At 36.1% G+C, this 15,982-nt stretch overlaps 1 protein-coding gene across 5 annotated transcripts in view; it reads left to right on the top strand.

The window, feature by feature from the left end:
- Positions 1-15,982, top strand: part of LOC114249202 (ecdysone-induced protein 78C) — a 109,266-nt gene that overhangs the window by 22,834 nt on the left and 70,450 nt on the right. For 2 of the 5 annotated variants that reach the window (XM_089731860.1, XM_089731868.1), the window contains exon 3: positions 4,691-6,043. The exons of 2 other annotated variants lie outside the window; for them this stretch is intronic. In XM_089731860.1, the coding sequence (XP_089587986.1) occupies positions 5,938-6,043 (106 nt within the window). In that variant the 5' untranslated portion in view covers positions 4,691-5,937. The remainder of the gene's footprint in view (positions 1-4,690; positions 6,044-15,982) is intronic. One more of the 5 variants, XM_089731863.1, reaches the window with a different exon arrangement.

Below are 15,982 nucleotides of genomic sequence, written 5' to 3'. Positions count from 1 at the left end.
CATGAATGAGTTTTTTTTTTTTTATTGCCTTTGTTGTTAGACTAGCATACAGCCCACCTGATGGTGAGTGGTTACCGTCGCCCATGGACTTCAGCAATGCCAGGGGCAGAGCCAAGCCGCTGCCTACCGCTTAATACTCTTCACAAGCCTCGTTTGAAGAAGGACAAGAGTGTAGGGACGAGGGACTTGGGGAATTCCCCGCCCCCTTTTTGTATTATCTCTAGACTGTGATAAACACACATCCTCTGTCTAACTATAAATCACCTTCTGTCTCATGCAAATAAATTACCTTATGCAAGTTGTGAGGTCCGTTACTCTTGCGGCGTCACGTAACGTAAATTGTCGCTCTTGCTAGGACTAGTGTTAGCAACGCCCACAGGTTAGAGCCCCGTGAGCTCACCTACTCGCTCGGTGAATCTAGTATAACCCCTCGAATTCACTAGAGTAGGTAGGAAAAAAAGTAAACCTTTCCAACCGGTCTACGTTATAAAAAGTAAATTATCGTATTGTACATTCCTTTCCAATTGATAACGTTTTGACCAATAAATAATACAGGACTATATTTGTGTTCCAAGTAAAAAAAATAAAATAGAATGAGTGATCCACATCAATAAATAGATCTAAACTAGTTGGATTCGATTTAGCCTAAATTAAAAAGGCGCAGCATAGCAACAGTTCTAGTTACTAAATCAAATTTATCCGAACATTCGGAAGGCGTAAAAACTTATTTTCCAATTCCATTGAAACGAGGCGACACGCTTACATATGCTCACATTTTGTATATTTTCGTTGCTAGCCATATTATTATTATTATACAATTTTTGTTTTTAAACAACTACGGTAACATAGGACTTATTTAAAGTTATATGTATCTCCGAATAGAACTTTGGATTGATTTTAGATTTAGTTTTCGTATTACGACTGCACGGACATCGGCAGGGACGTATTTAATGTCAATATCACACTAGAAAATTTCAAAAGTATTTTAAGTTAAATTTTCAAAGTAATTTATTGTGCACTACGCGTGAAGGCGCTTTTAAACGATGTTCGTATGCATTGACGCAGTAAATGCTATCATTCCCGAAGCTGAAACGGCTGAAATATGACGATACCTTAGCTTACAGCGAAAACGCAACAGAATGTTTATTAGCGAAAAAAATGTTTTATCTCTATCTATACTAATATATAAATGAATCTACTTTGACTGATTGACTTGAAACTTGGTATCCCTGTAGAAAATACATGTACTTAATGGATAGGCTAATATTTATATGAGTGTTGGACTCCCTACACCAGTTGCGGGGGCGTTAATGATCAGAATCTTTGTGGGGGTGAGAAATAATAATGTTAATTTTAAATGCACAGCAAAACGGACGGGTACAGCTAGCTACACTAGTTCACGATCCACCCGGTATGAAGTGGTCTCCGAACCCGCAGGCATCATAACGCCAATTATTCCACAAGGTCAAAGCCTAAATTGTATTCTATAACGGGTGGACCACCCCTTGAATCGGAACGTTGACGACAATTCAATGTCTCAAGACGGTCGCAGTCACGTTGCTATGTACACAGACTCTGATCATAGCTTAGCATCAGGAGACCCGCGAACTCATCTTTTTAAGTTATCTATCTACAGGTGAGCCGTTGTTATTTTTTGTTATAGTTACACGTTCAAGATTTTGCTTAACTGTTTGTGAAACTCGATTCATGACACACGAGCTATTTTCTTAGTTGATATAATTATAATATATATCTATATAAGCTCAGAACGAATTCTAGCAGTCTAATTACAAAGTAAGTGCATGGGTGGTCCTATTTACCTGTCTTGGCTTAGTTGACATCGACGACGTAACGTTATACACTGTTTATATCGTTGCTAAGATAAAATAGTATAATATCGTCTCCTAGTTGATCGGTTCAAAGCATCACATAAGTAAAAAACGTTATTTAGTTAGCTTTAGCGACTTTGCGATCCGCTTTCTCTCTTTTTCCATCAAATGCACATATTTTTCTTGCACTATTATCATCAGTTCAGAAAGAGTTTAAATGCATAATGTGGTACTCTAATAATAGATTTGATAGTATCTGACAAATATATGACGAGAATTTAATAGGCGTCTGAATCTAAAATATTCCTAGAATAGAATGAACGATTCCCTTACCCAAATTCGAAGTGATCTAAAGGATAAAAAACCCAGAGTAGTCGAGGCGACTATACCAGTGTTGTAAAAGTCATAGATAGGTATAAAAAAATATTAAAGAGTAAAATACGTGTCTTTGTTTTTAACGACTTCTAATATAAATTAATAACATAATATGTATATTAAAAGATCAACTCTGGTATTTTATAATTTACCCAATTATATTTTAATATGGCGTACTGTAGGCCTACACAGACTGGTACCTCCATCCTGCCCATTTCTGCCGCGATGCAGTAGTGCGTCCCGGCTCAAAAAAGTGGGACAGCCGTTATACTTTAGAGCTGAGACTTAGAACTCATTTTTCAATGTGTGAGCATTAATTTTCTTGAGGTCTATGGGCTTCATTAAGCCATCTAATACTGAAGCCGTGACTTCGTTCGTGAGCCTACGCTATAAACAAATATTCTTTGGTCTCCTTTTTACGTTGTGGAATATAAGTGACCTAGAGAAAAAGTCGGTGAGCAATTAATTCTTAATTAGAATATATTAATACGTTTTTCGTTTTTCAATTATATAACGTTATAAAATAATAATGTAATACATAATGTGAATACAATACATTTTGAAGTCGTCGTGGCCTAACGGATAAGACGTCCGGTGCATTCGTGTTGAGCGATGCACCGGTGTTCGAATCCCGCAGGCAGGTACCAATTTTTGTAATGAAATATGTACTAAACAAATGTTCACGATTAACTTCCACGGTGAAGGAATAACATCGTGTAATAAAAATCAAACCCGCAAAATTATAATTTGCGTAATTACTGGTGGTAGGACCTCTTGTGAGTCCGCGCGGGTAGGTACCACCACCCCGCCTATTTCTGCCGTGAAGCAGTAATGCGTTTCGGTTTGAAGGGCAGGGCAGCCGTTGTAACTATACTTGAGACTTTAGAACTTATATCTCAAGGTGGGTGGCGCATTTACGTTGTAGATGTCTATGGGCAACAGTAACCACTTAACACCAGGTAGGCTGTGAGTTCGTCCACCTATCTAAGCAATAAAAAAAAGGAGTTAATAAGGTTGATAATATATAGTATTATAGTATTTTTATTGTATCAGAACTATGCTTGTGATATACAAATTGTAGATTTTGACTTTCGAAATTGTCAACAAAACTCTTGAAAAACTTGCTGAAGCACATATAGATTCTTTACCGTGGAAGTCAATCGTGAACATTTGTTGAGTACGTATTTCATTAGAAAAATTGGTACCCACCTGGGATTCAAACACCGGTGCATCGCTTCAACACAAATGTACCGGACGTCTTATATTTTAGGCCACAACGACTTCAAACACATCCAAGAAAATAAAAGGAAACATCCTTTGAAACCGCATGAAAAGACATGCATTAGGTAATGTACTGTAAAAATTAACACATTATCAGATTATTAGTTAAAGCGCTTGGTACTGAACTGCAGCTTCATTTTTAATTAGAAAGACATTGAAAAAGTAATTTGATATTATCTTTGTTTACTAAGAGGGAATGCGTTGACTAAGAAATGCATTGTAAGTTTCTAAGTATTTTTGATCTCAATATGTGGTCCGGTACGTTGTTTTAAATAGACCTATAATTATAGTAGAAATATTGTGTTACACTTTCAATCGTTCGTTAGAAATGTTGAGTGCTGGAACACGAATGGTATCAAAATCCCCCTCATGCATTCACGTTCAGAAATAAAACTAGTGTTTCCGTAGCGTGACTCAGAATCCGTTTTCAAAGTATGAGCGTATATTTTTATTGAAGCATATTTTAAGCACTGGCATGCACTCTTCGGTTTTGTTTGCCGGCGCCCCGAGAGATTCGACTTCAAAAGAGAGCAAGCAGGTCGGCCTATTCGTATTCCTAATATTTCAAAAGCTATTACTTACACAGCAGAGAGTTCCAACAAATAATATCAAGCGATTCTAAGATAATAATTATTGTTTCTGAGACAAGTTTTTTAGTCTTCATTGAAGATTTTCCATTTTGTTTTGTTATAACAATATGATTTTTTCCCAAATGGATACTTATCTAACATTTGCGTTATGAAAGAAAACTCGATTTATGTATTTACAGGATTAAATCGTACAGTAAACCCGTACTGGTAGAAACCATTATCCTATTTATTTTTGCGCGCTCTACTTTGAACATTGACTAACCTTTTATGATATTCATTAAAAGCTGGTGACAGTCTACACATAGGGGCATCTTCCTCCTCATCCGTGCGTCGTATTACTCAGTGCTGAGGATCGGGATCTTTACGGAATACATACGCAAAGGTTTTCTTTGGAAAATTTCTAGTGGTGGGTTCCCGCGTAGGGGAATATATAATAGGGGCATGTATGCACATTTATTCAACTCAGATGAACTCAACTCAGCCGTGAGTTGATGTGCCAATTTGCAGAAAAATACACCCAAAACCACTTACTTATCGTTTCCAAATACCGCACATGTTCGTAACACTTTTAGGATATATAATTCAACACTTTACATCCGTTCTATTGCTTTTTAGGTGAGTGCAATGGACTCACAAAGTGTATAGCTTCCTTTTGCTTCCTGGAATGGTCGGATCAAGGTGGCATCATGTCATATTAAACCAGGAAGCTAGAAAATTCACCAAGGGCTCGATGCTTAGGAAAATGTAGAAGCAAAGAAAACAAATTCCACAAACCAAACAAATATTTCACGGAATGCTGAGGTTGATTTTGTTGTCTTACATTGTTAGTCTTACATAGATCTGCATTGCAACGTCTAAGGTAAAGTTTTGATTTAATTCAGAAGTTTATGATAATATGTGGAAATCAAATATAAGTTTTGACTTCACTGTTTCCAGTCTGATGTTGGAGAAAATGGAATGCATGTTCGCAGTTTTGTTTCGTAAACATTGTTATGTTCGCGTTCGGAGACTGTCACGACAATGTTTGATATTAATAATATTGGCTTTTGTTTACACAAAAATATCAAACACGTGGTAAAAAAACAAATGATGGTATATTTATTAAATTAGTGAAGGCCATTAACGTTCTTCTGTCGGTACGAAAAAATTTGTAGGGGACTTTTAAAAAAAAATATTATATTACAGAAGAATAAGCCGTATCTCTACCGATGCTTCATCACATAATTATGTACATGTGGTAATTGATTGGTAATTTACGTAATCTAAAATGTCAATGAGTCAAGTGTAGCTTGTCGTTTATACATAATGAAAAATAATTTTTCGAGTAGATGTTTGTGGCGTTAACAACATTTATTTTCTTCTTTCTTTGTGTGTCAAGCAAAAGCAACATTTTTGATCAAAATCTTTCAAAAGCTTAGAAGTTTGGGAGACTTCCAAACTTATATTTTATTAGTACTCGGAAATTCTATGTAGTTTATTTAACAAAATTTTGAGATGTAGCATTAAAACAGCAACCAAAGTCAACCAAAATAAGCTTGAATCACATTCCATGATCGGAGCCGCGTGGGATATTTTAAAATTGAATTCATGTTTCTAAATCGATCCGAAAACGCCAAACGAACCAACGATCGCGAAAATGCATCATACATCACACTAAACTTAACTCTAACTTAATCGGCCTAAGTCGAAGAACAACATTTCATTTCACATTTGCACGGCGTGCTGGTAAAAGTCCGTGGAGAGGTGTGCGGGCGCAGGGTGGCAGCGATCGAGGCACCCGTGGTCCGGAAGACGTAAGCTGAAGTAAGCTCAGTGCGCGCGTTGTTGGCCAACTGCTCGGACGCGTGTGGTGCCCTTGAGCTATGGACGTGTGGAGCAGCGCCGGCCTCTCCCGGCCTGTCCCGGTGCTGGCAACAAACAACAATTTCGCCGTGGCTTTCTACGAAACCAAAGAGAGACCTCGACAAGGTTCGTTAGCTATACACATGTTTTTGTTTACTTCTAGGCGGATAAAATTTAATTTAAAAATTACGTGTTTTTTTTTCGATATTTTCTCCTGCACCGACTTATATCTGTTTTAAGAGAAATATTGATTGAAACAGAAGAAAATTGACACAAATCGGTCAATACTATAATTTATAAAACTAATAAGTAACTAATACTATGTGACAAAATTTATTAAATAATACGTAGTTGCACTATCGTGCTCGTCGATCATTGTCAATCAATGTATCTTCATTGTAAGAGAGCTTTACGAGCTTTTGCAAATCACAATTAAGATAACATTAATTTTATTATTCAACATTATTAACAAATGAAGCATTTTGTTGTAAATGTACATTTTGATGGCTTCTTTGATTCAATTTTATCGAATATCTTTAATACGGTTCTTATAGTTCAATATTATATCAAGTTGGGTAGTTGGATTACATAAGCAGTTTTCATTCTTTTTGCTTAGCGTTTCGTGTTCTTTGAGGCTGTCACTATTGTTAGGATTCCTGCTATCGGTAATTTACAGCATAGCGTGAAGTCAACTTTATTAATTATTTAACCAATATCGGCCAATTGTCAACGCTTAATTATTTTAGCGATCCCAATAAATAAATAAATAAAAACATGACGTATCTGAAAATGGGCTGAAGATAATATGCTCTGACAAGCGACGCATACGTGCGCCGAGAGCCCGAAGACAAAGCGACACTAACACACAACTAATGAAATATTTAATGAATTTAATAGATCAAGCTAAAATACTTGTTGTTTTAGTGAGTTCACATTTTTATGAATCAGCAATGCAAGGCAAAAATTAGTTTATTTTTATTTATTTTTTATTGCTTAGATGGGTGGACGAGCTCACAGCCCACCTGGTGTTAAGTGGTTACTGGAGCTCATGGACATCTACAATGTAAATGCGCCACCCACCTTGAGATATAAGTTTTAAGATCTCAGTATAGTTACAACAGCTGCCCCACCCTTCTAACCGAAACGCATTACTGCTTCACGGCAGAAATAAGCAGGGCGGTGGTACCTACCCGCGCGGACTCACAAGAGGTCGTACCACCAGTGAAGGTGTGAAAATATGTGAAGGGAACCCCTCACCCGTTACATTGAGACGGCGAATCGACATGACAAATGTTTTCAATAGTCAGTTATTTTCGTGCAGTCTAAACAACATTTAGTAAAACTTTTTTTTTTATTCATATCTATTTATAATCACCATATATATATTCCCATTTATAATTACCATATATACATATATTCATACCCATTAATATTATTCATAACCTCGAGGGGTCGTACTAGATTCACAGAACTAGTAGGTGAGCTCATGGGGCTCTAACTTGAAGACGTTGCTAATACTAACCCTAGCAAGAGCAGTGCTTTGCATAATCTACCAGCGGATCAGGAACGCGACTCACTGAGAAGATCCGGTGAGAAACTCAGCGGGCTGCGTCTTTGGGTTAATTTACTCACCGAACCCTTTGTTGCGAGTGAAGGGTTCGACGAGAACGGATACCGGTGCTTGAGGTACCTAAAAACACCCTTAATGGATCGGGAGGATCCAAAATGACGTTATTTATTTTTCTTTGCCGTCGAAGGCAGACGAACTTGTGGCCCCACCTGTCAGTGATTATTGTTGCTATACCAGAGGCATAGCCAAGCCACTGTCTATTGCTTCTAATGATAGGTTTTTTGTTAATTCTGTTACAATTATCTATCTACAGTGTTATTAACGTGATTATCTTAGGGAAAAATACACTCTGTGCCATCGAACATAAAGTCATGTTAAAGTGAATCAGTAAATATCTCATCTCGTGAATCCTTATCAGAGAAAACATTTTTATATTTATATATTATACTAGCGACCCACCCTCGCTTCGCTTCGGAAACATTAACAGTGACGCCGCGAGGCGAAGCTAGTCTAAGAAAAGTAGCTTAAGTTACTCCTTATATTATCAGCTACCTATCAGTGAAAGTCCGGTCAAAATCGGTCCGCCGTTCCAGAGATTAGCCGGAACAAACAGACAGACAGACAGACAAAAATTGTAAAAATGTTATTTTGGTGTATGTACCGTATATATATTCATATGCATGTAGTAAAAAGCGGTTATTTCAATATTACAAACAGACACGCCAATTTTATTTATATCTATAGATTTTGAGTCGTAAAAATAATTAAAATGTAATCTTTTACTCAAATTTGAGTGACTAGACCGCACTTAAGTATTGACGATTCAGACGACAAAACTGTTTATAATTTCGCTTTTTTAAAGACAAAATTATCAATTTGAAGCTTCCAGAAGAGACACCATGAAACTATGTAATAGATTGTAATGTAAGCCAGCACTGACCGGATTCGACGTTCTAATCATTTCCACGAAATGTTTCATATGGTCATTGTTTACGCACAATTGTGAATTCTTTTTTTTTTTAATTGCTTATATGGGTGGACGAGCTGCCGCCGGCTCGGAATCGTGACCCGCGGTGACGATCCGACGAGAAACTCAGCAGATGGGTGGACGAGCTCACGGCCCACTTGGCGTTAAGTGGTTACCGAAGCCCATAGACATCTACAACGTAAATGCGCCACCCATCTTGAGATATAAGTTCTAAGGTCTCAAGTATAGTTACAACGGCTGCCCCCACCCTTCAAACCGAAACGTATTACTGCTTCTCTCTCTCTCTCTGCTACTCTACTTTCAGAGATCTATAACGGGGGTGATGTGTACGAAATCAAAATTACACACCCATTTCCCTCAGCTGATACGATATTATAGTTTAAAATAACACGATTTAATCAGAAGTTTATTTTGTTAATTTCTAAATAGATGTTAGAAAAAGAAAAAAAGGACGATTGGACCTCGCGGTCCGGAGTCCACGGAAGCAAACGACAGCTGTTCTCCTGTCTGACGCTTAGAAAATGCTCTTGAAATTGGTTAAGAGAAAATTCTCTGACATTTCCATTTATTCTGTAAATTAGAATGCTTTTTTTATGGACGGGCTATGTTTCCATAACGAAAAAGGACTAAAATATCATGATAGCCTTTTGGACTACATGTTGGCTCAAGATCTGGCACCTCAAAGCAATTTGAGGCCTTTTGATAAAATTTTTAAAAGATAAAAGCACAGAGATAACTTTTATTTATTTATTTATTTATAACTTCTTATACTATAAAGTATAAAGGCGGACTTAATGCCATAGGCATTCTCTAACAGTCTACCTTAGGGGAGTGCAGAGATGAAGCTTGGTAGGTGTAGTGTGAAGGTGATATTACTGAAACATAATAATATGTGTATATATATATATAACTTTTCTATCATTCAAAAGATTTCTTTTTGACTTTTTAAATTTAAATCGTTTGAATTGAAAGTTTTTCGTCACTATTCAAGTCACGATTCTGTTTTGTTTCATTAATTTAATCTTACAAATGATGTAATGAAATATTACTTTGAACACTTAGAAAGTAAAATACTTATATTTTCATTTTAATATTTTAAAAATTTTCAAAGTTTTATACATATTTCTATTCTCAATTTGCGAAGCTAAAGTCGTCGTGGCCTAAAGGATAAGACGTCCGGTGCATTCGTATGCAGCGATGCACCGGTGTTCGAGTCCCGCAGGCGGGTACCAATTTTTTCTATTGAAATACGTACTCAACAAATATTCACGATTGATTTCCACGGTGAAGGAATAACATCGTGTAATAAAAATCAAACCCGCAAAATTATAATTTGCGTAAACACTGGTAGGACCTCTTGGGAGTCCGCACGGGTAGGTACCACCGCCCTGTCTAATTCTGCCGTGAAGCAGTAATGCGTTTCGGTCTGAAAGGTAGGGCAGCCGTTGTAACTATACTGAGATCTTAGAACTTATATCTCAAGGTGGGTAGCGCGTTTACGTTGTAGATGTCTATGGGCTCCAGTAACCACTTAACACCAGGTGGGCTGTGAGCTCGTCCATCCATCAAAGCAATAAAAAAAAAATAGTTATACAACCGTAGTAGTACCATATACAAAATTGACAAAAAAAACCAGCCATTCATGCAATCAATTGTATATTTTGGAAAGGGCTCCGAAACAATTGGCTGTAAAGTTAAACCAACTAAAATGCACGTTGAGTCAGGCACCGGCCAAGCCGTCTGTGAGTCAAACAAGCGACTGTTTACGTAACAAATGAACGGTTCGTGATCGAGAAATGAACGCTTAGAAAAACAAACCAAAGTTATCAATTACCCACACTCGCGGGCACGGACATTAGGACCACGGACGGCGATGACAACGCGTTCAACACTGTACAATGCGGGTTTTGGGCGCACTGGCTTATCGGACACGCTTAATAAAAAGTATTGCATGAGAAAGCTTTTTTTTGCATCTGAATAATAAAACGAATTGATTTAAATGCAGATTTTGTCACTGGGCTGTAAGGTCTAGTCGCGTAAACAGATTTAAGATTTGATTTTAATTAAAGGTCAAATACATAAATCTGAATACATACGCAGTGAAGAATCATAAATTGTCTCATCACGAAATTATTATCACGGGTCGTCGTGCACCCTTACGGGGTACGGTACGTGCCTCGGGGCGAACCCGTCTATCCGGGCATAAGCTCCCTACTGAATATGGTAGGGGTGGCAAGTTGCTGGTGTACTGTCTATGGTTATATATACGTAGATATAAGCCGTCTGTTTGAGTTCGATGTTGCAGTTTTGGTGGCAGCCTCCGCTCAACTGCTACATTTTCTTCTTCTTTCTTCTTTTTAATTAAAATAAATTTAAATAATAAATATAACTACTCGTACTTAATAAATAATTCAGTAATTACATTTATAGAATACGAATCTAATGAATAGCTTAAGATAGTTTATTAACTTGATAATTAATTATTTTTAACAATAATTTAAATAATAATTTTTAAATAATAATTAATAAAATAATTAAATTTTACCAGCGAATATTGTAACACGAAACTTACTACAAAATCACCTTGTTTATTTTATAGTATTTATAGAAAGTATTATGGGTAATATTTTACACAAATTTCTTTAATCGTTAATATACGAAGTTAGGTATAATGAGTTTAACGCAATTAAAAATTATAGCAATTTTGTTTCTTGATAAAACATTTTATTAATGGTAGAGTAATTTTGTAAAATTCCAATCTTATTTTTGTATTTGGGAGACATTAATAATTACGTTGTTATGACGATGAACCTCTTTATTTATAAGCGGTGAGATCGCCTTTCAACATTCAAAAAGCTTTCGACTTTCAACAAAAATTACTCGGTCGCATGGTATTTGTACAAAAGCGAGCTAACGCCCTGCCAGTGCTTATTAAGGGCATTGTGTACTAAAAATAGGTCCAGCACTTATCGAGCCCTCAGCCCCCACATAACATCCTGCCTGTTATTCATGCAGAGAATCAGTGCTACTTGGATCGTTTCTCTTTAAAAAACAAAAAAAATATTATCTTAAAATAATTAAATGTATTACAAAAACTAGATGATGACCGAGCTTTGCTCGTTTTTTTTTTTTTTGATAACGCCATCTTGTTTTGCCTTTAAAGCGGTTAGTTGCCCTCAATTAAGAAAAATAGTATTATTATTCGCCAATAGATGTGGGGAAGAGTTGATTATTGAAAACACGAATAAAACATTTTCTGAAAATAACTCGTAGCTCGATTTATCGCCCCCGAAATCCCCTGTATAGTAAATTTTATGAAAATCGTTGGAGTCGTTTTCGAGATTCAGATTATATATATACAAATCTTTCCTCTTTATAATATTAGTATAGATATACTTAATACAAGAATTGCTCGTTTAAAGGTATAAGATAATGATTGGCTCCTGAATATTACGCTTTACAAAAACTTCTTTAACACGTCCGGATGAATGGAAACTGAATACAATGCAATCTTTTTTTTCATTGCCCTTATATGCCAGCGAATATACGGCTCATCTGATGGTGAGTGGTTAGAGTCGCCCATGGGCTTCAGCAATGCTTGAGGCTGAGCCAAGTCGCTGCCTAACGTTCAAATAATAAAATAGCAATTATAAAAATAATCGACGGATCGAGTTCGCGTTTCACATAATTTTAAATTGTTTTCCGAATGTTCGTAGGCACATCGCAATGTGAATACCTTCCCGACTTCACACGTGTGGTCCAATTATTTATTTCATTGTGCAACGGCTGCCCACGTCGTTTCAAGTCTTAGTGTTTCACGGTTCAGAAAAGGCAGAATGTTGATACTTACCCATGCGAGCTATACCACTTCACCAGCTATTACGCAAAAAGGTTTTTTTTTCTTAGCTGGGTGGTCATCAGCAAGTTAAATGCCGCCACCCACCTTGAGACATGAGTTGTAAGGTCTCACATTTTTAACAGTACAACGGATGCCTCACCCTTCAAAGCAAAACAAATTACTGCTTCACGGCAGAAAAAGACAAGGTGGTGATACCTACTCGTACCCGTGCGAGTTCACAGGTGGCGTAAACCATAAATTAAGTAAATTGTAATTCTTGCGTCTTAGATTTTAATTATACGATGCTATCCGTGGAAGCTGTTGGCGAACGCATTTGCGATATTTATATGAAAGTATTGGTACCGGCCTGCAGGTCTTGAACTAGGGTATAATTATATCGCTTAATGGCTTACCCTTTTAGCTACGATGACCTAAGTATTTCATTATTAAGAACTTTAATTAAAATAATGCAATTTGAAGGCACCATCAGGTAGATTTGCTCAAAACAAGTCAGTTAATATCACAGGATTTCTCCGCACAAAGCTTTTACTTCGTGTTCCAATTTCGGTTTCTTACGATATTACTTCTCAATATTTGCCAAAGTATTACGTGAATAGGTTTAGTCTATTTTTTCTTACGCAATTTTGCTACAATAGTATCCGAGTTCTGATACAGGCAAAGCGAATACTGCATTTTATATTAATTTAGGAAGATATGAGAATATATTGATCGATAAATTATTGATATATTATGATGTAATACCGAATTTCTTGTACACCTTTATAGATTGGCAACATAATACTATACAATAAACAAGGCATTGCCCTCGACTGCGATGACCAATTACCTAATGCCGACTGATAGTCTATCAGCTGTCTCCTCAACAATTGTGTGTAATGTTAAATTATTGCAACCGCTCCTCAACTGACAAGATACAGAGTGTAAACGAATCGTGTCGTTGACCTCTGATTTGCAGGTTAGCGCTAGTTTCTAATATTGTAACAAAGATAATAACTTTAATGTAGGAGCGATTGTGTTCTCCCTATAGTTTTTACGTCCCTTTAGAGACTTTGGTCAAAGACTTAGACTTGTTATGTATTATAATAACGCCTATTTCATTTCCCAAAACGAAACATTTAAATGATAGGCAAAGATAAGTGATTTGATCATGTATTTGGCAATGTAAATTTAATTTTACAAGTGGTCGCTCAATTGTCGAAATTAGAACATAAATAATTGAAATTATAAGTTTGAACATTATTATGGTTCTATTGTTAAAGAATATACTTCTATAATCACAGATTTTGCCAAGGCTACACAATAGACAAATAAATATTATAGACAAACAATATTAATTATTATTCTCAATTTGACCACAGGCTATAACAATAGACAAAAGAGTATAATATATGCCTGTGTGTGTCAAATACATGGTAGTGCATGTAATGTTTTTTTTATCACTTTAATGTATTTTTAGGCACGATTTTAAAAAAAACAGCATTCTGCACTCCTTCTCTATATTCTCTGTAAGTGTGGGAAATTTTATACTCCTCCGTCCGCGCAATTTTCGTAAAAAGGGGTACTTACAAAGCTTTTATTTCACGTATTAATATACAGATTGCTAATAAACGTGTGTTCAGAGTTCATTTGAATGAAAGTGATTCATCGGCGGTAGTAGAGACAATACCGTGGTCTAGTACCAAGTACCTTATTTCCAAAATGTATGTAGTAATCATTAAAAACTTCCGTAGTTATCCGTGAGTCATGTTACGCATGTTTTTCATATTATTCAGATAAAATGTCTTGAAGAGACAGATGTGAACAGAAACTTAACGCGATATAACAATAAACTAGAGGTCCCGCAGTAGTCGAAATTCGACTATAATTAATTGGAATTGTAAGTTTGTACACTATTATGATTGTATATTATACTTCTATAATCACAAATTTCGCCGAGACTATAAAAAATATTAATAAAGACAAACAATACATATTTAATCTATTCTCAATTTGACCACAGACGTCAAGAACAAAAGTTTGACATTAAATAATATGCATGCGTGTGTGCGTCAAATACATGGTAGTGTGTGTAATGTTTTCTTTATTGATTTAATGTATCTTTTATGCATTATTTAAAAAAATATTAGCATTGTGCACTTCTTCTCTATATTCTCTATAAGTGTGGAAAATTTCATACTCCTCCGACCGCGCAATTTTCGTAAAAAGGGATACAAAGTTTTTGCTTCAGGTATTAATATATAGATAAGTAAATTTAAAGCCATAGAGGCAATCATTTCCAAACTTCGTATACACGCAAAACAATACATGTATACTTATATACACAATTATTAGAATCGTACTGCTTTTTAATTCATGTAATAGATACTACTTTAGTCCGTTTTAATTTTTTTATACATGTACTAGCGACCCGTCCTCGCTTCGCTTCGGAAACATTAAAACACACATGAAACCAAAAAAATAAAATCTTTTTTTTTTAAAAAAGTAGCCTATGTTCATCAGGGACAATGTCGGCTTCTAATGGAAAAATATTTTTTCAAATCGGTCCAGTAGTTTCGGAGCCTATTCGAAACAAACAAACAAACAAATCTTTCCTCTTTATAATATTAGTATAGAGTATAGATATAATTGTTTGGATGAAAGCCTGTAGGTACTCTTCAAGGTCGTCATAATTAAGCTTTTATTTATAACAATTTAGAAAGTAAAAGATATTAGCTATATTAAAAATGTATTATTACACTTACCAATTTTAAAAATGCATCTTACACAAAAACCTTTCGCTCGACATACGAAGTAAGCGATCAACGTGCGTAATTACATTTTAGTGTTCAGAAATTTCACGTTAGGCACTCACAGGCCGTGGTCGGATGCTGCAGGGTGGGGGGTCATCGACCGTCGTTATGCAACAAGCCTGTGATAAAGACATCATCCGCATTCTATCCGGTTCCTTGTTCTGCGAGAATACTTGCATATATATTATCACATTCCTATATGTGTCCTATTCCTATATTGTGATAATTAAAAATTGAAAAAAATATATGTACTGGAAATTATTTATGAACGATACAAAATGTTTAATACGCAATAATACTGTGTACTCAAGCGAGATGCATGTGTTTCTGTTCAAACCACGAAAGCAGATATCTATTTTTCTAAATAAATGAGTACCCACATCGACAACGAAGGAATGGCATCGTGGAATAAACTTTTACTTCTGACTAATTCTGACAATAGAGCCTTTTTTGCTGCCCGTGGTCATGTTCTCATATATATCTTTTTTTTGGCCTCGGTGGTTGGACCAGCTCATAGCCCACCTGGAGTTAAGTGGTTACTGGAGCCCATAAACATCTACAACGTAAATGCGCTACCCACCTTGAAATATAAGTTCTAAGGTCTCAAGTATAGTTACAACGGGTGCCCCACCCTAGAAACCGAAACGCAATACCGCACGGCAGAAATAGGCAAGTTGGTAGTACCCACCCGCGCGGACTCACAAGAGGCCCTACCACCAACAACAATTTTAGTATTAGCGTGCTCTTCTTCAACTACAATATAGTAAATTGTTCGGTGAAAAACAATTTTTCAAACCTGGCTTACTGTATTCCACTTACGAGTCAATTTCTAACACCGGGAAAATGCAACCTCACCGGA

Source organism: Bombyx mandarina, chromosome 01 (assembly GCF_030267445.1).
Source record: "Bombyx mandarina strain Sakado chromosome 01, ASM3026744v2".
Classification (NCBI taxonomy): domain Eukaryota; kingdom Metazoa; phylum Arthropoda; class Insecta; order Lepidoptera; family Bombycidae; genus Bombyx; species Bombyx mandarina.
The sequence above is the reverse complement of the archived record's forward strand: the minus strand, read 5'-3'. Positions and strand labels throughout refer to the sequence as shown.